This window comes from Amblyomma mixtum, chromosome 10 (genome assembly GCF_055824585.1).
Source record: "Amblyomma mixtum isolate Tamu chromosome 10, ASM5582458v1, whole genome shotgun sequence".
Classification (NCBI taxonomy): Eukaryota; Metazoa; Arthropoda; class Arachnida; order Ixodida; family Ixodidae; genus Amblyomma; species Amblyomma mixtum.
The window spans coordinates 144,340,022-144,362,087 of NC_143021.1; the positions used below are offsets into that span (position 1 = coordinate 144,340,022).

Sequence of the window (22,066 nt, forward strand, 5' to 3'; positions counted from 1 at the left end):
ATCCCCGAGCTGGCTCTGCACGACGTTTGACATCGGATTCGCCAGCTCCCTCCCGAAATTGAGGAAGGCGGGAGAGAAACCAGTTGAGCGATTCTCAGCTGTTCGGATGGCGAACGCGAACTCACTCAAATGGTCTGCCCAATCCTTTTGACACTCGGCAAAGGCCGCAAGCATTGGCTTGAGCGTTCGGTTGATTCGCTCGGTCAAATTGGACTGGGGGTGGTAGGGTGAAGTGGTGTAGTGCTCGATTCCGAGGGAACGGCACGTGTTACCGAACACCCGAGCGGTGAAATAGGACGCATTGTCCATGATCAGTCTTTCCGGAAAGCCGAACCGACAGAACACTTCCTGGAGTTTATCCAGCACCGCTCGTGCTGACACTTTCCGAAGGGGGTACAACTCAACCCATTTGGAAAAGTGGTCAGCGACTACCATCAGGTAAATGAACCCCTGCTTGCTCCTGGGGAAAGGCCCCATCAAATCGCAGGTGGCCATCTGCCACGGACGCACACTGTCAATTGGTTTCAGCATTCCAGGCGGCTTGCCGCCCCGTGACTTCACCGCTTGACAGACATGGCAGGAACGGCAATAGCGGAAAATGTCACGCTTCATGCCGGGCCACGTCACCGATTGACTCAGTTTTGCAAAAACTTTGGAGCCACTCATATGACCGGCCAGTGGTTCGTCATGCGAGAATCGCAAAAGTGCGCCTCTTAGACTTTTGGGGATAACCACCTTAAACGGGTCGATGGACTCGTCATCGGTGGCTATGTACTTCAGCACGAGCCCGTCATGGTCCAGCAAATATGAATCCCCGGGGTTCGCCGCGACACACGCTGGCTTCTGCCCCCCTGCGCCCGCTACAATACCAGTAGCGTCACGGCGCTCCGTCTCCCTGAGACCGTCGCTCATTACGCGACAAAAGGGGTCATTTTGCTGGGCTTTCAGTAGCTCTTTACGGCTGAAAACGATTCCAGTCATTCCAGAGGGGAGCGTGGTCTCGTCCCCACTCAGGTTTGCAGCCAAAATTTCCGTTCGCGTCGGCAACTCCGAGGCGCTCACGAAAAGCTTCGCCTCTCGTCCTCTTTGCGAAGCGCTGCTTGCCTGGTTAGCGGAATGGGTTAACCCGTTCGCGGGCTCTCCCTCCTTGCCGCCCGGCGGCTCGTCCGCTGTTTCGCCCCCTCCGCCTACAGGCGTCAAGGCGCCGCTGGCGAGTGGGGCACGGGATAGCGCGTCAGCTACCACGTTTGTGCTCCCCTTTCGATACTGCACGGAAAAGTCGTAATGCTGTATCAGGAGAGCCCAGCGCGCCAGCCGACCCGCAGGCTCGCGGAGCCGCATCAGCCAACTGAGCGCACTGTGGTCTGTCTGCACCACGAATTGCGTTCCATCAAGGTAGACGTCAAATTTGCGCAGTGCAAACACGATGGCGAGGCACTCCTTCTCGGTCACGGAATAATTCCTCTCCGAGGGCAGCAAGGAGCGGCTGGCAAAGGCCAGCGGTTGCAGCACGCCATCGAATTCCTGTAGGAGAACTGCTCCTAAACCCAGATCGCTCGCGTCAGTCTGGACTACGAACTGTCTGGTCAGGTCGGGTAGCCTGAGCTGCGCTGTCTCGGCAATGGCACTAGACAGGAGGCGAAAGGATCGCTCTTGCTCGGGCCCCCATCGCCACGCTGCAGTCTTTCCCAAGAGCTTGGTCAAGGGTGCCTGCACGCGGGCACAGGACGGGATGAACGACCGATAAAAATTGGCCATTCCCAGAAAGCGGCGGAGGCCGCGTACGTCCTTGGGCGCGGGAAATTCGAGTATGGCTCGAAGTTTCTCCGCATCAGGCTCAATGGAGCCCTCGCCCAGCGTGAACCCTAGTAACTGAACCTGGGTCCGCGCTATTTGGGCTTTCGCAGGATTCAAAGTCATCCCAGCAGCCCGTACCCTCTCGAGCACGTCGGCAATGTGGCCTAAGTGCTCATCGAAGGTTCGTGAATAAATCACGATATCGTCCAGGTAGCACATGGCGTGGGACCATTTCGCTTCCCCCAGGACGCGGTCCATGAGCCTCTGAAAAGTCGCAGGACCATTGCAGAGACCAAAGGGCATACGAGTAAACTCAAACAGCCCTCTGTGACACGTGAACGCGGTAACCCCGTATTCACAAATGTTCCTTTCCTTAAAGCGTTAAGTGGGCCTTCGGCAAGGACGGCCTAAGTTGAAACGTAAGATAAGGCTGAAGTCAGCCTCAAAAACCAACCTTACGCGATTTTAAGGGCGCCTTACGAAAAGGGGCTCCTATCCGAAAATGTTGGTGATATGGGAGCGAGGCTACTCGCGTTTTTATGTTGGAATCATCTGGAGATACACGTATAATTTATTCCTACGACAAAAAGTGAATAAAAATTTCTCCTAGCACGCTTGCAAGTAAGCATCAGAGATATTAGGCAAACAATTTTCCAATTTTGACATTTTTTCTTCTTTTGCAGGCCACCCTGTAGTGTAGCCGTCACAATAACGTGCTTGTTGATTTCACGTCGCCCGCCTCTTTTGCGAGTGTTTGCTTCTCGACGTCGGTTCGACAATCATGTTCGACAATCGAGTTACAATCCGGGAAACTGTCGGCTGGGACACGTTTACAAGGTCTCCGGACGCTGACCAATTCCGAAGCGCCCTCAGCTGCGGCATCGATGAAAAACAGTTAGGCTTAGCGACGACTACGGCAGCCAGGGAGAAACGTTTGCCGGGGGGCAGCGCAGTTCGTCGCTCGGCGTGTCCGCGGGCGGCGTCGTTGCCGAAAGCTCGACTGTCTCGCTGATTGGTTCAGCGGCTTGCGTCTCGCAGTCGCAAGGCTGGAAAATCGAGCAGCGAGCAACTTGCCTGCGCGTCGTCCGCCACTTCTTTCGTGAACGGTAGGGACAGACTCACTGGCTCTCCGAAGACCGCGGCCGCATACTCGCGTGTTCACGGAGAGTGGACCATCCTGTGCATACGCTTTGGTTTTGGTTTTACATTACGGCCTTCGTTCTACCTCCTTTTTGTTTCGCCGATACGGCGTCTGTCAACGCGGAGATCGCGCCTCGCGCAACTCCTGTCGCACTCGAACACGAAGCTAGCAGGGCGTCCGCTCCGGCGGCGCGCCTAGTTTCCGCGGCTCGCCGCTGCGGCGTTGGCATCGCGCTCCCGAGGGAGCACTGGCATTCCAATCGCAAAATGGGAGGTGGCAAATCTACGCGCTCCGACGCGCTCCGTATGCGATCCGACGGAGCGGTCTCGATCTGCCATTGGAATTCAGCATCACTGAAGTCGTCATCGTAGCACGCCGCCATGTTGAATTGTGGTAAGGAGCAGTTTAAGGTGCCTGGGTTGGCACCTTAAATGGCTCCCTTTACCTGAATTTTAAGTTGGGCTAAAGGGGACCGTTAAGGGTAAGGTCTGTTTCTGAAACGCGTTAAGGAGCAGAAAAGTGAAGGGGCGCTAAAGATAAGGGCAAGTGTGGTTTGTGAATACGGGGATTAGACCGGTCAGTGTCAGCCATCTGGACCTGTAGGTAACCTTTGGAGGCATCTAGCGTGGAAAAGTACCGCGCGCTGCCCAGGTTTCCTACGATTGAGCTGATCGTCGGGAGCGGATAGGCATCCTTGCGAGTCAGCGCATTTAGACGGCGATAATCCACACACAAACGGTGGCTGCCATCTTTCTTAGGCACCAACACCACCGGAGACGCCCAGGCGCTGGACGAGCGGCGGATAATGTCCGCCGACAGCATCTCATCCAGCAACCCATCAATCACCTGCCTTTTCGCAAGGCTGACGGGTCTAGGGTTGCACTTCAAAGGAAGCGCGTCTCCAGTGTGGATCTTGTGGCTCACTAAAGTGGTACAGCCAGGTTGATCCGTGAAGAGCTCATCGTACTGACGCAATAGCGCTGTCAAACGAGCCTTCTGTGTGTCATCCAATGTTACCGCACTGGCGGCCAGCGGATGTGGTGCCTGGTCGTGCCGCGCCGCTCGGTCCCAATGGGGAGGCTGAACGACGGAACGCTCGACACAAGGGCGTGGCCCTGTCCGCTGAGCGTGGCACTCTCCGAACGCCTTCACTGCGCAGGCAGATACTGACGCCGGTGGGCTAATGAACGGCTTAAGCTGGGAAAATGGTCCATCGCGATAGCCGCCATTCGCAATGTCCACCACGATCCCGGTTTTCAGGAGAAAGACCCGTCCGAGAATCATGGGCACACTGAGCCCTGGGAGATGGATGAAACGCGTGCGTCTCGTCCGCTCTCCCCACCTGACAGTCAGCCTCGCGGCGCCAGCCGAATGGGCTACGCCTTTCGCAAGGTTGAATGCCGTACGGCAGTCCCGCAAGCGCACAGAGTGCTTTTGCAAGTGGGACAACACCTCTTCACCGAACAAGGAAGCGCTGGCTCCCGTATCCAGTAACGCCGAAAATTCGCGGCCAGCAATGGTGACCGGAATAAACGGCGTGTGCGCATTAGCAAGGCAGCTTGCTCTGTACGCAGAGGGAATTAGCAGAGATTGGGCCGGTGGTCCCTTTACGACCGACCCCCGCCGCCGTTTCCCTGCCTCGCAGGAGGCCTGGCTACGATGCATTCTCTTGCTAAGTGGCCCCTCTCTTGGCAGCGGAAGCAGCGCACACCGCCGCGAGCTTGGTCGCGGGACAATGGCGCCTCTCCCTGCCTGGGTCCGCCCGCTGCACGACCAAAGGGTCGGCCGAGTCGGGTTTCCCCCTCCGCTGTGCGTTGGAGCGCTTGGCGCCCCTCAGCACGCGCTTCAGAAAACGGTGCAGCGCAGGCTGCCCGTCTCCCGTACGAGTAGGGATCGAGAGCTCTTTCGCTCAACTCCCATGCCTCGTTTTGCCCGCTAACAGCTGCAAAGGCAGGTTGTGCGGGTGGTCGCCGGTTGGGTAAGGGCAAGGCCCCTCTCCATGCACAGCGTGGCTCAAGGGCCTCGCTTGCCGGCGGTGGCGGACGATAGGCGCGCGCGGCGAGAATGTCGCCTTGAATGCGCTTTGCCTCGGCGGCCAACTCCTCCAAATCTCGGAATCGGCCGCCGCGCAGGTAAGCCGAAAAGGTCGGATGTGCCTGCCTGATCGTCCGTTCGACACGCTCCTCGTTCAAGGCTCTGGGCTCGGCGATTGAGAAAAGGTCTTCCATCGCACGAACATACTCTTGCAGCGACTCATCCGGAGCCTGAGTACGGAGCTCCAGCTCTCGCCGCATCCTACGCTCGTAGTCAGCGGGCAGGAATTCGCGCAGGAATGCTGCACGGAACTCCTCGAGAGTCGCTGCCCGGTGGCCGGAAAGCCGATGCCACCGAGCTGCCGTGTCAGTCAGCGCTGCGGGGATGATGTGTGCAAGCACCACCTGCTCAGTGAGACCCATAGTTCTCTGATAATGGGTGAGGGACTCAAGGAAATCCCGGGCACTGAGTAGGTCATCATACCCGCGGTATGTTGGCATGGGCAACTTGACCGCGGGGTGAGACAACTTCGGCGTGGCCAAAAGTGTCCCAACAGCCCCTGACAGCGACTGGATCATCTGGGCAGCACTGGCTAGCAGCGCCTGCGCCCCGGCCTCAGTGGAGGTTTGGGCGGGCTGCACGAACGAGGGAGGCAAGGCTCCTAGTTCGATGAGCGGCGCGGTTTCCGCAGGGAACCGGGCCAGCGCCTCGCCGTTCCCAGAGCAGAATTGACTGCTCGCGGGGCACGGCTGCTGCTGTTCGAAACTGCCGGTTGCGGCAGCGTGACACGAACTGCTTTCGCACTGGGCGGAAAGCGTGCACAGCTGAGGCATGTGACCAGCGGATGCACCGCAGGGTGCTTCCGATACAGCTCCAATGGGAGCCGCGTGGTCGACATTTTGGGTTGTGGCGCCGTAAACCCCAACGGGGGCCGCGGCCAACCACGGTGTCTGGCTATTCGAAGGAACAGCAGCCAGCGGATCAAACGACGCTACAACTCCGTAGGGAGCCGACATGTAGCTACCGAGTGGCCCGCTGGGGGTAGACATGGTGCGCAAGCGTGATCGGCAAGGCGACCTGCTCGGCTAATGTGTCATCAAAGGCGTAAGCGCCAATGACTTATCACGTTGGGCGCCAGTTGTGGGTTTCTACGTGGACACAGGCCACCACCCACCGCGGGTTCGAGCTTCGCGCGAGCCAAGGGCCCCGATCAGCCGTCACCACACACACACACACTGGGACACCGCTGCGGCGCACTCAACCTCCGCTGGGAGGAGAGCGATTCGCCGCAAAGAAATAGGCCTCCAAGTTCACAGAGGAGACGTTTATTCACATCGTCCTCTAGCTGATACACACACACTCAATAGTCACCCCGTCCCGGGGGCGCGCGAGGAGCAAGGCTCCGCTGCGCGCACGAAGCGACTCGAGTAATGCGCGCCGCTAACACGCCGCTGCAGGAGAATGTCCCCGCGGCAGTGCTGTGATCTCCCTCTCGTGTCGACCGTTGGGCCGGTTGCGAGAGAGAGTGGGCAATAAACGCAAGGTACGCCTGTCGGAGGTCGCTGGACCCCGAGTGACAGGCTCGAGCCGCTGCAGGTCAGAGGACACGTGCGGGCGAGCTCGAGTAAACACTGGTCCGAACGGCAAAGGCCGGCACGGACAAACAGTAGCGTACGCACCTTACGCTGTCTCGGAGGGATCTCTCTCTCTCTGGGCCCCGCTCGGACGGTCGCGCGGTGCGCGGCCGCCCCAAAGCGGGTCCCGATTCCCGCCAAAAGGCGCCAATGGCAAAGGCCGTTGGGGAGCCGGGGCGGAGCTGTGGCCAAATGACAGTGATTAGTCACCCAGCCGCCTCTCCACCGCCTGAGGCGGGAGCAAGGGAAAGAGGAGAAACAACGCGGGAGGCCGGCAGAGCCGCGCAAAGGCGACGGCGGAAAGCCAGGATTCCCACAACGCTTTAACGTTGTGTAAGCGTTGCTCCTCCATTATTGTGCTTTGTTTTCCCCGTTGCTTTCCAGTTCGAAATGGCTCATAATTCCAGTTTTCGCTTAGGTTACAGGCAGTGCGAGATCATAAGAGCGCTGCTAGCGATTGCCGGCTGTGCCTGCATGCGCTTCGGTCTTTTCTTTTTTTGTAAGCCTTGCAGTAGCGCGCTCGTCTTCAGCTCCATTAAGATCATGTACTACTGTCATCATCATCAGTTGTGACTACGCCCACTGCAATGCAAAGGCCTCTCCCACGTCTCTCCAATGAGATCTGTCCTTTGTCAGCTGTGGCCACCGTATCTCCGCAAACCTCTTAATCCCATCCGCTGACCTAACTTTCTGCGGCCCTCTGGTAAGCTTGCCTTCCTGCACCATATAAACGTAACAGCGCAGGTTAAATTTGAAAGCCTTGTTCAAATACATGCCCTGCCCAAGCCCATTTCTTCCTCGACTTTTGAAGCGAAAAGCTTCACTAGGCTCGTCAACACCACGCTTCGCGTGAGCCACCCCTCGGCGCCGCGCGGTCGCCGCCGCCGTCCCAAGATGAGAAGAGATTTTAATAGCCTTGTATAGCGATTGTACAAGCTTTGTATACCTAAGACAGCACGTTTTGGAAAAGCTAGAAAGCTATACCCAAATTGTAGGCCTATGTTGAAACCTTAAGCTAAACAACGAGCTTCGCCGCGAAGCTTTTCGCTTCGTGATATCCAGGCTTAACACTTTCGCTAAGCCTCAGCCCAGCTTTTTTTTCGACTAAGATGTCAGTAACCCGTGTTTGTTCCCTCACCCACTCTGCTCGCTTCCGCTGTCTCAACGTCGCACCTATAATTTTTGTAGCGAAAGCTACATTGGCCCCGAACTTGCGATTTCGCTGTGGCGGTGCTCCCAGGAGGCACCGAGACCGACCTTGAGCCTTTGCCTAGCAACCGCCGAAGCTGGCGGACGCCGCGCGCTCGCCGCGCAATCTGGCATGACGTCACACCGCGCGCCTCGCCGCTGAGCCGCTGCTGCTGTTTGGCATGACGTCACACCGCTTGCCTCGTCGTTGTGCTCGCTTTCGCTACGTGTATCCTGGCATAGCCGAGCCAAGCCAAGCCACTTTTATTCTTTCCATAGCTCGCTGCTTGTCCCCATTTCTCGATGCATTGCCCATTACGTGAGGTACTAATTTACTATGGTATTATTATTGTATTTTGAGTGGCAGCTAGCGCCTGAGGCACCTGCAGCAATTGCATTTCATTTCAAGTGGATGCTGAATGACCGTGGCAATCTGTGCAGCGTGTTTGCTTTAGGAGTGCATACATTCTTGTGCACTGCGATTTCTTTTTTCCTCACATTAACGTTGCTACGCACTGCTTGGCCTTTAGGAAATGTAGTAAAACAATGCAGCCCTGCAACCCGCGCAGCAAAGGTCAGTGGTATACATGATAGCGCTGACTAGCGGAAAAACCTGTGTGTGCCAAACAGGGCGGAGCGTTATTGACCGTGCTGCTGAGCATGAACGATGACTAAAAAAAACTAGGAGGTGCACATCTTTCTCAACACTGTGCTGAATGCTTTCTATATACCCGGTGTTTGAGCGAACATTTTCAAAAGTTTTCAAAAGTAGGTTTTTAGGGGTAAAATTATGGCTTTTGCGGCATGCTATTGCCAGGCCTGGCAGACACCAGCACACTAGCTAGCATGCTGGTTAACCAATTTCTAATAATTAACTTCTTAACTATTAGAGTTAGGCGCCTGGTTGCAATTAGAGATCTGTACCCGGCGGTTAGTAATAGCGATATCAGTTTTTAGAATTTCAAGAGCGCGATTACCCTTAGCGCTGTGGCTCGACAAAATTTGGCTTGTTCGTCTGTAGTCGGATACAACTGAAGTCTGCATTGAAGTCGCACATTCAGCCTCTGCGCAGAGAATTTCACCACGACGAAAAAGTAGCCCGCTGCTTAAACGTTGCCCGTTACCTGAAGAAGATGCTTATCACAAGAAAAAGAATGTGAGCTCTAGAATTTTTACACGTGGACTGTTTGGTGTAGTGAAACATTAAAAGTCTGATTTCGTTTACAGTTGCTATTGGCCAGCGGAGTAATACAAACCGGCACAGACCGCGGTCCAGTGTTAGCAACTGCTGTTTTTTTTTCCAAGTTGTATCCCACTATAGTTATGTGCCCTGGAGGGGTTGCGTTTCCTGCCTGCCTTCAAAAGCGCATGTATTTTCGCACGATGCAGCCAAACGTTGTCGAGCCGCAGCGGCGAGGGTAATTGCGTTTTCGAAATTCTAAACACTGATATGGCTATTAAGATCTCTAATTACAACTAGGCGCCTAACTCTAGTAGTTTCAAAGTTTATTTCCCATCTAACTCTACAGATGGAGGAATCGTAGAAAAAAGCTGCCCTTGGGCAGCTTGACGAGTCTACAATCCTAATTATTGACAGGGAGGCAACACAAGAGTTTATACAATTTTAAAAAAACAAGCACATCAAGGAAGCACCAGAGAATACACGAAACAGCAATATGTATACATAATGAAACTTAAACCATGTTATTCAAAAACAAATTATGTAGTTGACGACGTGAAAAAGAAAACAAATCGAGGTTAATGTGGATATACCTATTTAGAAGAGATGGAAGAGTGTACTGAAGGCATTCCCTACCAAGATTTAGTCGAGGTGTTGGCACTGTCCATTCTCCGCCACGTCTTGTTGGATAGAATGATTCTTTTTTCCGTAGTTCTGCTAAATTTTTAAGATTTGTTACATTTTTCCTAATTTATGTTTCAAAAGTAACACTGAGGCGATATTTATAAAGATTATGTGCTTTAATAACTCTGGAATAACAAAAGAAAGCTGCACTTGGATGTCGCAACGGTAAATTATATGTATTTCGGAGATATCTTTTTTGCATTAAATGAATACGTTCAAGGTTAGTGAATGTTGTAGCGCCCCACACTAACTGGCAATAGTTTAAATGCGAGTTGAATATTGAATTGTATACCAGCATCTTAGTTTTTGTGGGAAGTATGTATTTTAGACGGCCTATAACACCAGTGATCTGAGCTATTTTTTTCAAGATATAATTGACATGATAACTCCCTGACATACTGGCAGAAAATATAACCCCGAGGCATTTAAACTGCTCAACAATTTCTACAGCCCGCGAGTTTAATATATTATTATCGTGCGGTGGTATAACTTTAATTTTCGGCCTAAATATGACAGCTTTGGTACTCTCGTTTATTTGCATCAGGTTAACTGCAGACCAGACCTCAAGAGCTTTCATTGTGGCATTACATTGTTTGATAAGTTCATGAACATTTTCACCTGAAAAAAATACTCTCCTATCGTCGGCATAGATGAAAAACTTTGTATTATCGCTAATGTTGACAATATCATTTAGGTAAATATTGAAGAGTAGAGGCCCTAGTGTACTGCCTTGGGGGACACCGCAGAAGAGCGGCTTCGGTTCAGACCGTATACCATTTATGAACACCACTTGCTGTCTAAACGACAAATAAGAACTTAACAGTGAGAGCGCTTTTCCTCAGATACCATAGTAGTGTAATTTATTTAGTAAGATTTTATGATTTACCAGGTCAAAAGCCTTTGAGAAGTCCACAAATACACCAATGACAATAGCTTTGTTTTCAAGTTGCTTTATTATATATTCCTTTTGTTGGAGCAATGTAAGTTCAGTTGATTTGCGTTTGCAGAAGCCAAAATGAAATGGTGTTAGGAAGTTAAATTTATGGATGAAATTTAACATTCTTAGATGGAGCATTTTTTCAAATGCTTTCGAAAACACTGGAAAAACAGAGATTGGTCTGTAGTTGGCGAGGGCCTTGCGATCTCCTTTTTTGTAAAGAACAACTTTTGCTAATTGCATTTTTCCGGAAAAACTGTAGTTTCTAAACAGATGTTAAAGATGTGAGCAAGTATGGGAGCAATTATATCAACTACGTGCTTGACTGGTCGTATTTGGATATCATCAATGTCACAGCTGCTGCTATTTTTAAGATTTGTTATCACCGACACTACTTCGTCTACCGTGACTGGGTGCAGAAAAATTGTTCCATCATTCTGAATTCGAACATATTTGCAAGCGTCAGATCCGGCAGCACGTGTTACAGCACGGGTAGCCAAGCTCGTTAAATAAGTATTGAATACATTAGCCAGTTCCACGTCAGAAACTTCCTTTCCATCAATATTTAATTTTGTTAATGCAATGCGTGAACTGTCCCGATGCAAGAGTGTATTTAATCTCGACCATAGTACACCATTTAGAGCATTCTTAAACTCTAGAAGTGACACGTGATAGGATGTTCGTGCAGACCGCAGTTTTTTAGTCAGTTTATTCCTATATTTCTTAAATACCGCAAGGTCCTCAACCTTCCGGTTGCTCAAAAATTTTCTATAGAGCTTGTCTTTCATTTGTATTTCTCTGCGAAGCTCTGGCGTTACCCATGGCTTGCGGATTCTGCGACTTTTCACACGTGTTAAAAGAGGAAAGCAGTCGTGATATACGTTTAAAGCAATCGACAAGCGTATTATAGGCAACATTTGCGTCATGAAGTTCAGCTATCTTACTCCAATATACTTTCATGAGCGGGTCCCTAAAGGATTTCAATGATGATTCTCTAATAGCTTGGTATGAGATTGATGTGGACTTACTTCCTATTGTACTAGCCTTCTCAATGCAACCAAACACAAGATGATCACTAACACAACAAGATAAAACACCAGAAAAAGCATTCAGCTGCATGGAGTTAGTAATAATTAAATCGAGAACTGAATGGCCTTCGCTTGTGACTCTGGTTGGTGTATTGATCAGGTTAACAAAGCCATTGGACATAATAGTCACATTAAAATCTTTAGCAGATGGGTTAGAATTACCCATGTCAATATTAAAGTCACCACAAGCTATTAAGGTTTTTTTATTGTGATACTTAACAACAAAAGCCAGGAACATGTCAAAAAACTGTAAAAATGATGCAGTATTACCGTTAGGAGGGCGATAACACACAGAGAACATGCACTTTGTGTAGAAACTGAAATAATTTCATAATCTGGGGTAATTAAAGTGTACGCTTCAAGTAATTCGCCTTCAACGTCGTCCTCAAGCAATAATGCAACACCACCGCCACGAAAATGTCTGTTTGCATAATATGTCGTATAATTCTTCAACCTGAAAACATCACAGTCACTTGTGCTCCACGTCTCGGTTAACATTATTGCAGATAATTCAAAGGAAAAACTAGCAAAAAATTCTTCCAGGCAGAATACTTTGTTTTTCACAGAACTAGTATTCAGGTGAATACATTTGTAAGAGGTCGCCGGAAAATCTGACACCACTTGATCCACATCACAGGGAAAATAATAGCGAGTATCATCCATCACTTTTTTTCCTTTTTTCCTTTTTTTCAACAAATTAGAACGAGCAATGCGTCAGTTACAGGCTATCAAGGTCAGCTTTGGTCTTAATAACGATGGCAACTGCACCGCTGGTCATCGAACCAGAACTTTTCCGTTCACGTACCAGACAGAAGCATAGCCTTTTTCCTTTGCCTTATTCTTAGCGTCCCTAAGAAGTTCTCTGTGGTAGCGAGTTCGGTTTTCTTGAATGAAAACGTTTGATTAACTGTCTTTCAGCGCGCTCCTTTTATGAAGCCAAGTGTCCTTTGTCTCCTGCTTGGTAAACCGGATAATAATTCCGAGGATTTTATCTCTCCGGGCTGGCAACCGGTGAGCTGATGCGATGTCAACGTCAGTAAGCTGAGGGACTTGAAGCGTGTTGGCGATCTGATTCAGAGATGATAACAGGTTTTCGCCCGCGACAACAGGGACACCATGTACTTGCAGATTAAGCCACCTACTGCGAAATTCTAGGTCATTTATATGTTGCTCAAGATCAACTTGTACTGTAGCACGAGCTAAGTCCTTCTCTCCCAATTCTGCCGCCCGCTCTCTGAGCACCTTTATTTCTTCGTCCTGTCTTCTTCTGCTCAAATTCATCGAACTTTTCTGACATGAACTGAACAGATTTTTCCATTCACTGATCTTTTCAACAAGTGCAGGCAAGCTTTCGAGCTTTTGATTAATGGCCATGAGAACGTCGGTTTCAACTTCGCTTTGAACGCGTGTCGCAGCGCTTCGGCATGTTGGGCCTCTCCAATTAGCCTTGGCGGTTTCGGTTTTTCCCTTAAAGGATTTCTCGGTTACGCCAGCGCACTTGCCAAAGTGGTACTCGCTCGAGCATTCTGAGCATTGCAGTGACACCGATCCTTCATCCAAGTCAATGGGCAACTGACATGAGAGGCAATTATAAGACATAGCTGAAAATCTTAGGGAAAAAAAAGCACAGCAGCAACAACAACAAATCACGGAAGGAACAATTGCAGGGTGACACTATGGCAGCGGCAGCAGCAGCAACATTGTTGGCTAATTGTAGATAAAATAATAAGAGTGTTTTGTACACCAACCTATAAAAAGCAGGATTCCTCGATAAGCAGGTGATCCCACGAGCTGCCGCCGCGTTTGTGTCCCTTCAGCGCTATTGTTTTTCTGTCTCAGATTACTCTTTGGTCATTCATCACATTTAACCTAATGCTTAATCTTGCTATAAGTGTTCACTGAACTCCGCCGAACACTTATGGATCCTTCATAAAGTAACCGCCTATTTGCAAGAGGTATTCAGAGGCTTGAATTAAGAACACTTGGGATAAGAGTTTAGGAATACTTTAGTAGTAGTAGTAGTAGTAGAAGACGTTTATTCGGCCAAAATTTACAGGCCGAGCATGTGGACCGCCTGGGCGACCAGAAGTCGCTGTTCTTCCTCCCCTTAAGCGCCAAGCCAGTCGAGCCAGGTGGTGATGGATAAAGAAAGTGGGGGGTAAGATCCCGATTGCTTAGCAGGCGGGCAATAGAAGAGGCAATGGGCAAGGTCCGCATAGATTCAGGGGCAGTTGGGACAGGAAGGGTCCGATCGATAGCGATAGAGAAAGAGGCGAGACGGGGTGATGACTGCATTCATTTGAACGTGCCGAAGAAGGCGAGCCTCCGGCACTGTGAGTGATGGATGAGGGGGAGGGTGAAGGCGTTTGTCGAGGCGGAGCTCGAGGTAGACCTCTTTTATGGTGCGGCGAAGGGTGAGTCTCCCACCGTACTCCGAAGGCTTGGGCCAGGGGTTCAACGGTGCCCGGAAAAGTGTCTCACGGGCGAGCTGATGAGCCAGCTCATTGCCGTCAATCCCTGAATGCCCAGGGACCCAGCGGAGGACAACGATGGAAGCCTGCAATGCGGAGACCGCTCGTTCGACCTCCTGTTGAAGAGAAGGGGTTAGGGTGCGTTTCTGTATGTGGTGTATAGCGGCTTGTGAGTCTGAATAGACTGTGTACTCTTGAAGAGAGGGAAGGAGGGCAAATGACTGGAGGGCATGCGCAATGGCGAGGACCTCGAGGGACAATGCATCCGGAGGGCGTAGAAACGGCCCGCTGCTGTGAGTTTCAGGAGCGGGGAGGTGGGGGTGGTACAGGGCGTAGCCACAGGAACCTCGAGGAGCCACGAAGGAGGCATCCGTGTAAGCTACACCCTGGGTATCAAAGAGAGGGGAATGGTTCTTTGCGGCCGCATCACGATGGCCGGCATGCAGAACGGAATGTTGGACGGAAGGGGGAGGATCCGAAGATTGGGAGCCGGGGTGGGAATAGGAGAGGTAAACGGGGCGCAGGGAATGGGCGAGATACCCGCTTGAGTCAGTAACCACTGACCCTGACGGGTAAGGGAAAGCCGGCCAAGCTGCGAATCATGATGGAGAGAGAGCAGAGAACGGAGAGGATGAAAGAGGCCTGTGGCAAAGATCTTTGCAGTAGAGGTAGTGATAGGGAGGTTGAGAGCTGCCTTGTAGAGGCCCACAAGGGCAGTCTCAAGAGCGTTAAGTTGATGGTTTGGTTTGGTTTATGGGGTTTAACGTCCCAAAGCGACTAAGGTTATGAGAGACGCCGTAGTGGAGGGTTCCGGAAATTTCGACCACCTGGGGTTCTTTAACGTGCACTGACATCGCACAGTACACGGGCCTCGAATTTCTCCTCCAAAGAAATTCAGCCGCCGCGGCCGGGATCGAACCCGCGTCTTTCGGGTCAGCAGCCGAGCACCATAGCCACTGAGCCACCGCGGCTCTTGAGTCTGATTGAAGGAAACGTAGGGCGCAAAGTACAAGACCTTGTTGAGGGCCAGTGCGTGGGCAACTCGGCACGCATGAGCCTCGTGGAGACCTGAGCGCCGAGTTACCACGCGCCGCATGAGGTGAGTTACGGAGTGGCAGGTGGTGACAGCGTGGTGGAAGGCTTGCACGTTCTTAGCTGCATGCAAAGGAAAGCCAAGAACTTTGCACTGCGTGACGACAGGAATGGGAGAGCCAGAAAGGTGGAGAGAGACGAAGTGGTTGTGTGAGAGCTGATATGAGGAATAGTTGAGAAGAAGAAGCTCGGATTTTTCAGGAGCAGGAGAGAGGCCAGCAGTGGTGAGAAAGGATTCGATGAGATCTAGGCCACGTTGCAGGGTGTCCTGTACGTGACCGGGAGAGCCAGACGAACACCAGAGAGTGATGTCATCGGCGTAAAATATGTGATGCAGGTCGGGAATTTCAGCTAGCTGGGAGGCGAGAGGGTCCATAGCAAGATTGAAAAGGGTAGGAGAGAGTACAGCACCTTGAGGAGTGCCTCGGGTGAGGTTGTGGAGGTCGGACAGATAAGTGTCGACTCGAAAGCGAGCGGCACGTTTAGAGAGGAATTAGCGGATATAACAGTGCATGCGGGAGGCACAGTCTAGGGAGGCTTTAGTAATATAGATTCGCTGCTGACATTTCCTTGCTAAGTCACTCAGGTGATGCATTGCAAAGTATTATCAGTGACTCAGACAGGCAGAGAAGAACGGTTGGCCTGAAACTCTCGCAAGAAAACGAGTTAACAAATAGTTTTAAGGCTCTGGAAGTGGTAAGGAAGTACGTTTGCATAGGGCAGGTAGTGACCGCAGATCTGGATCATGAGAGAGAAATAACTAGAAGAATAAAACTGAGTTTGAGCGCATTTGGCCGGAGTGAAGTTTACGGTGCTGTACTTTGTTTTGCCGCATCCGGTTCGCGATAGTGGAATGCCCATTACTTTCTTTTTCTTGGGCCCTCCGCACAACCACACAGAAAGGGGTCACTCAACCCAGCGGGAGAAAGGGGGGCGCCGAATGGCGGGGGATTACGGGAGACGTTAAGCTCCCCTCATGGACGGAGTCGTTAGGCCACATCACAGTGCGTGGGCTTTTGTGCCATGTCTGCAGCGGCGTGCTTTGACATATTGTCACGCTAGCTGCAGGCATGAGGAGCTACGATGCTTAACAGATGAGTTGAAGTGGCTTTCCTGGAACTTGGGTCAACCAGACATTGAAGTAATCTGCATCATGGGAAAGTGAGAGTGTTCGCGAAGCTCGCAGCAGGAAAGCACATTCGTGATGGTGGAAAGTGTACATACGATATGTGTACGGTGTCGCGATGAGCTACCTTCTTTCCCCAATCATTGCTTGGTTGTGTTTTCCTTTTCCCAATAAGTTATTGGGTGGATGTTTGTACAGTACCTGACTGGTTATTCCTCCCACCGAGGGCGGGGACATAGGATTTAAAACCCGCTGCTTCGGCAGGACCGAGGGCTGGTTTCGTCACATCGAGTCAGTCAAGTGTAAATATGTTTTCTCCTTGCTTGTGTCTTCCTTTGTGCTTTTAATTGTTATAAAAGTTTAACCTCTCCAGAAGTGTCCTCTTGCAATGTGATTGAGCAATTCGAACCTGCAAGATGTCAAGAATCCTACAATTATCATCTTCAACCCAATTTTCCTCTACGAGATCTTAAGAGAGGATTTCAACTGGCGCAGCCGTAGAGGGGAGATTATAACTGCCGGTTCTCCCTGATCGTGAATATCCCATAAGGGAAAACTATATAGCGGCTGTATCTTACCGGGGCTAACCTATGGGGCAGGGACGTGGAAATTAACGAAAAGGGTTAAACTTAAATTGAGGACAACAGAGCGAGCTATGGAGAAGAGGATGAAATGCGTAAGGGCAGAGCAAGTAATGCGAAGGCAAGATAACCGCTGGTCCTTAAGGGTAACGGAGTGGATTCGAAGAGAAGGCAAACGTAGCAGGGGACGGCAGACAGTTAGGTGGGTGGATGAGATTAAGAAGCTTGCGGGGATACAGTGGCCACAACTGGCAAATGATAGGGCTAATTGGAGAGGCATGGGAGAGGCTTTTGCCCTGCAGTGGGCGTAGTCAAGCTGATGACGATGATGAAGGGACGGGAAGAGGGCAGGGTGGGTCAGGGAACAATCGTGGGGTGATGACGTCCTAGTCGAAATCACAAAAAGAAATGGGCTTGGCCAGGCCACGCAATGCAAAGGCAGAATTATCGATGGTCGTTAACGGTAACGGACTGGACACCAAGAGAAGGCAATCGTAGCACGGTGCGGCAGAAAGATAGTTCGGTGGATGAGATAAAGAAGTTTGCAGGGATAAGCTGTGCGCAGTTGGCACATGACTGGGTTAATTGGAGATGCATTGGCGATGCGTTTGTCCTAAAGTGGACGTAGGCTCATGATGATGATTTTACATTCCGCACGACGCCGTGACACTCGAGTGCTTTTTTCTTTGGCTTCATTTACCATTTCTCCTGTTTTCTTTTACTTTGTTTACTTAAGAACGCATCCTTGTGGCAGCTTTTTAAGGAGACTTCATCATCCTCTCAAGCTGAATTTTCATCTATTCTCTGGATGGATAAATGATTTGGACGTGACGTCATCAGTTCCATGCTTGTACTGCGGGGATAGATCTTACAGCAGAAGGTAGGGGCAGAAGGCGATTTTAAGAAAATTCTTAGCTCGTCTCATGCCCAGGATTATCGTGCCAACATGTTTTCCAGGCAACCTTACACTCCAACTAGGCCGTTGTGGGTCATGGCCGGTTGACTAATCAGACGAATGAACGAGATCACGGCAGTGCGGACGCGTTGCTGTAAAACATGCATGGTGAATGATTTAAATTCAAGATGCTGTACATTCATCATGTCACGAGCCTGGGTGAGATCAGCAGGAAATCTGTTTCGTCATTTGAGCTACGCGCCAAGTGCCTTTTATTTATTCCGCGATGCTTTTCTTGCAGGCCAGCTCCAGCCAGACGAGGCTGCCACCATGCCAAAGCGGAAGCGCCCAGATGAAAGCGCTGCCGTCAGAACTGACGAAGCGGAGGTTGTGGCGCCCAAAAAGGTTCCAGAGTCCGAAGAGGTTCCTGTGGAGGTGCCAGTTCCCGAGGAGGCTGATGTTCCCGAAAACAAAGTAGTACCCGAAGACGAGCAGGTGCCCGCTGATGTGGTGGTGCCTGCCGAAGTCGAGGCATCTTCAGGCACCGAGAAGCCCACAGGCACCGAGAAGCCCACAGGCGTCGAGGAGCCCTCAGGCTTCGAGGAGCCCGCAGGCGTCGAGGAGCCCACAGGCGTCGAGCAGCCCACACGCGTCGAGGAGCCCGCAGGCGTCGAGGAGCCCGCAGGCGTCGAGGAACCCGCAGGTGTCGAGGAGCGCGTAAACAAGGAAGCGCCCGAAAACGTGGACGTGCCCGAAGACGTTGAGGCGCTCAAGGCCCCGTTGCTACCACTGGAAGAAATGGACGGAGTCTGCAGCCGGTACGGCGGTCTAAGTGTCGACCATCGTCGACCATGCACGAGCCGGGAAGGCCACCTGTGCCACATCGTAGCCAATATTAAAGCTTGGAACAGCTTCTTCTGGGCCGTGGGGCTGGAACTACAAGAGGACGCTTCCTCCCAGCTCATCCTCGTTCCGACGATTGACGGCACATGCACGAGAAACCCCAACATGACGGAAAAGAAGCACCGAGCCTCGGCACTTTTATACCATCTGCTGACTAAGCACCGGTGCGTTGCGGAAGTCACCATCAACGATGAAATCCTCGCTGGCCATCAAGATATCGTGTGCCTCGCAATTCGCGACGCGCTGGAACTGAATAGGCTTTCTTTGGACTTGAAGTCGCCAAGAGTCGTTGTCTCCGGCATCGTTGCAGCGGCTATAATATCCCTGACACGACTGACATCGCTCGACCTGTCCGTGGACTTGCACTGGCAGTTGATTGCCGATCTTGCGCCACTCCTCGCGCAAACAACTACCTTGAAGACGCTTATAGCTTTGGAGGTCCGTGTGCACCCTGAGGCCTCCAAAACCTTCCTATCAAGGCTCTTCCAAAATAGGAGCATCCGAGACCTGTCACTCTCGTCAAGGATTCTTAACGCCGGCGCTATACCCTACGGCCCAGGCAACCCGCATATCGTTCTTGGAGCGTTCCTGCAGCAGAATTCGTCCCTAAGATCGCTGTTTATAAAAGAGGTTAAGTATGGTCAAAAAGTGGACGTCTTGACTATCTGCGATGCCCTGGCTACTCACAAGGTGCTGGTCAGACTTAAGCTAGAGGTTAACACACTCAGGATGGAGTACGCCACGGCAATAAAGCAGCTTCTGCGCACCAACAAGACGCTCAGGCACTTCAGCTTGAGGTGCAGCTACACCGACGATGACGACGAAGCATTTGAAGAATTTCATAGGCATGTATGCCGAAGGTGCCACATTCTGCACTACAGTGACGATGACCATGTAATGCCCTGGATCTCCGCTCTGCTCGAGAATGACACCTCCATCACGGAGCTGACATTCTCAATGTGCGGCTTTAGCCTCTTAGAGTGCCAGAAATTTTGTCGAGCGGTGACCGCGAACAAGTCGCTGAAGAAGATCATCCTCGAAAACCTCGGTCACCACAGATGGGAAATCTGCAAAACGCTCTCTGAATGTGGCCTGCAAGACAGAGTGGTTGTCAGTGGCCACTGTGCTGTGTACTACCCAGGCAGAGGCACCCGTCCGCTGGGCTGGCCCTCGTTCGCCGTGCCCCTCGGCCTGCTCCAGACCGCTGGGGACGGAGCGGCCGTGTCTAGCAACCTCACGCACGTCAAGCTACGGGTGTTCTCGATTTTGTGCTTTAATGGTGCGACAGAACCAGCCACAACGCCCATCGTTCAGATGATCCAGAGCGCGACTAGCATCACTCACCTGGCGCTGTCTCTGGAATCGGAGTGCTGTAGCCGGTGCTGGAATGTGTGCGGACCCGCTATATGCGAAGCCGTGTGCCGAAATCCGAGCATCAGCAATATGACCTTCATCTTCTCTAGGCAGAACTCCTGTGACATGGCACCGCTGGTCAGCCTCCTGCACCGAAGTCGAGCCCTCCGTAGTTTCACATTACACGCTCCCAGTCGCGAAGCTTTCACTTCGTTCATCACGGAGCTCTCAAAGGCGGAGCTTGCGGATAATTACACTCTGCTTCACATGAGCTGTTTTTATAATGGTGATGAGTGTATGACCGAGCGCCTGGCCATCCATGACATCCTACACAGGAACCGAGCCTTGGCAAAGCGCGCTGCTCGCTTCGTCACCGGCACCCGTGTGAAGTACACTGCGGAGGCCTTCGAGATGGTCTCCACCTCTCCGACCTTGGTAGACGAGCTTCAGGCGACGGCGTTTATCGACGAAGCTCAAGCACAGCAACTGATTTCTCGGTGTGTGCTCGGACTGCAGGACTTCGCGGAGTTCATGCGCCTCGCAGGCGTAGTGCGTGACGGCGTAGAATGCAGCGCCAGAGATGACGGGATGACGCAACTGGGTGACTTGCCCGAACCCTGTCTACGTCACATACGGCAGTTCTTGCTCTTGAGCGACGTGCCCGTTTCACCGGAGTAGAATGATGCCGTACTGAATGTTGCACGCGTGTTCATGTAAATAGTAGTAAAAGACTTTTAATCGACCATAATTTATAGGCCGAGCATGTCGACCGCCTGGGCGACCAGAAGCCGCTGTTCTTCCCCTTCAGCGCCAAGCCAGTCGAGCCAGGTGGTGATGGATAGAGAGGGTGGGGGGAAGGAACCCGACTGCTGAGCAGCCGGGCAATAGAAGAGGCAATGGGCCAGTTCCGCATAGATACAGGGGCAGTTGGGACAGGAAGGGTCCGATCGATAGCGATAGAGGAAGAGGCGGAACAGGTTGATAACTGCATTCATCTGAATGTGCCGAAGAAGGCGAGACTCCGGCACCGTGAGTGATGGATGAGGGGGAGGGTAAAGGCGTTTGTCGAGGCGGAGCTCAAGGTAGACCTCTTTTATGGTGCGGCGAAGGGTGAGTCTCCCATAGTCCTCCGAGGGCTTGGGCCAGGGGATCAACGGTGCCCGGAAAAGTGTGTCGCGGGTGAGCTGATGGGCCAGCTCATTGCCGTCAATCCCTGAATGCGCAGGGACCCAGCGGAGGAAAACGATGGAAGGCTGCAGTGCGGAGACCGCTCGTTCGACCTCCTGTTGGAGAGAAGGGGTCAGGGTGCGTTTCTGTATGTGGTTTATAGCGGCTTGTGAGTCTGAATAGACTGTGTGCTCTTGGAGAGAGGGAAGGAGGGCAAATGACTGGAGCGCATGCGCAATAGTGAGAATCTCGAGAGACAATGCGTCTGGAGGGTGTAGATACGGCCCACTGGTGTGGGTTTCAGGAGCAGGGAGGTGTGGATGGTACAGGGCGTAGCCGCAGGAACCTCGAGGAGCCACGAAGGAGGCATCCGTGTAAGCTACACCCCGGGTATCAAAGAGAGGGGAATGGTGCTGTGCGGCCGCATGACGACGTCCGGCGTGCAGGACGGGGGACATGTTGGTCGGGAGGGGAAGGATACGAAGATTGGGAGCGGGGGTGGGAATAGGAGAGGTAAACGGGGAGATTGGAATGGGCGAGATACCCGCTTGAGTCAATAACCACTGACCCTGACGGGTAAGGGAAAGCCGGGCAAGCTGCGAGTGACGATGGAGACTGAGAAGAGAACGAAGAGGATGGAAGAGGCCTGTGGCAAAGAGCTTAGTGGTAGAGGTAGTGATAGGGAGGTTGAGAACTGCCTTGTAGAGGCCCACAAGGGCAGTCTCGAGAGCGTTGAGTTGAGTCTGAGTGAAGGAAGCGTACGGTGCAAAATACAAAACCTTGTTGAGGGCCAGC

General features: G+C 51.9%; 1 protein-coding gene across 1 annotated transcript in view; it reads left to right on the forward strand.

Moving 5' to 3' along the window:
- LOC149327183 (uncharacterized) overlaps positions 1-20,782 on the forward strand; it is a 128,592-nt gene extending 107,810 nt beyond the window's left edge. The window contains exon 2 of the mRNA XM_089562341.1: positions 18,150-20,782. Coding sequence (XP_089418467.1) covers positions 18,179-20,782 — 2,604 coding nt within the window. The 5' untranslated portion in view covers positions 18,150-18,178. The remainder of the gene's footprint in view (positions 1-18,149) is intronic.
- Positions 20,783-22,066: the final 1,284 nt, after the last annotated feature.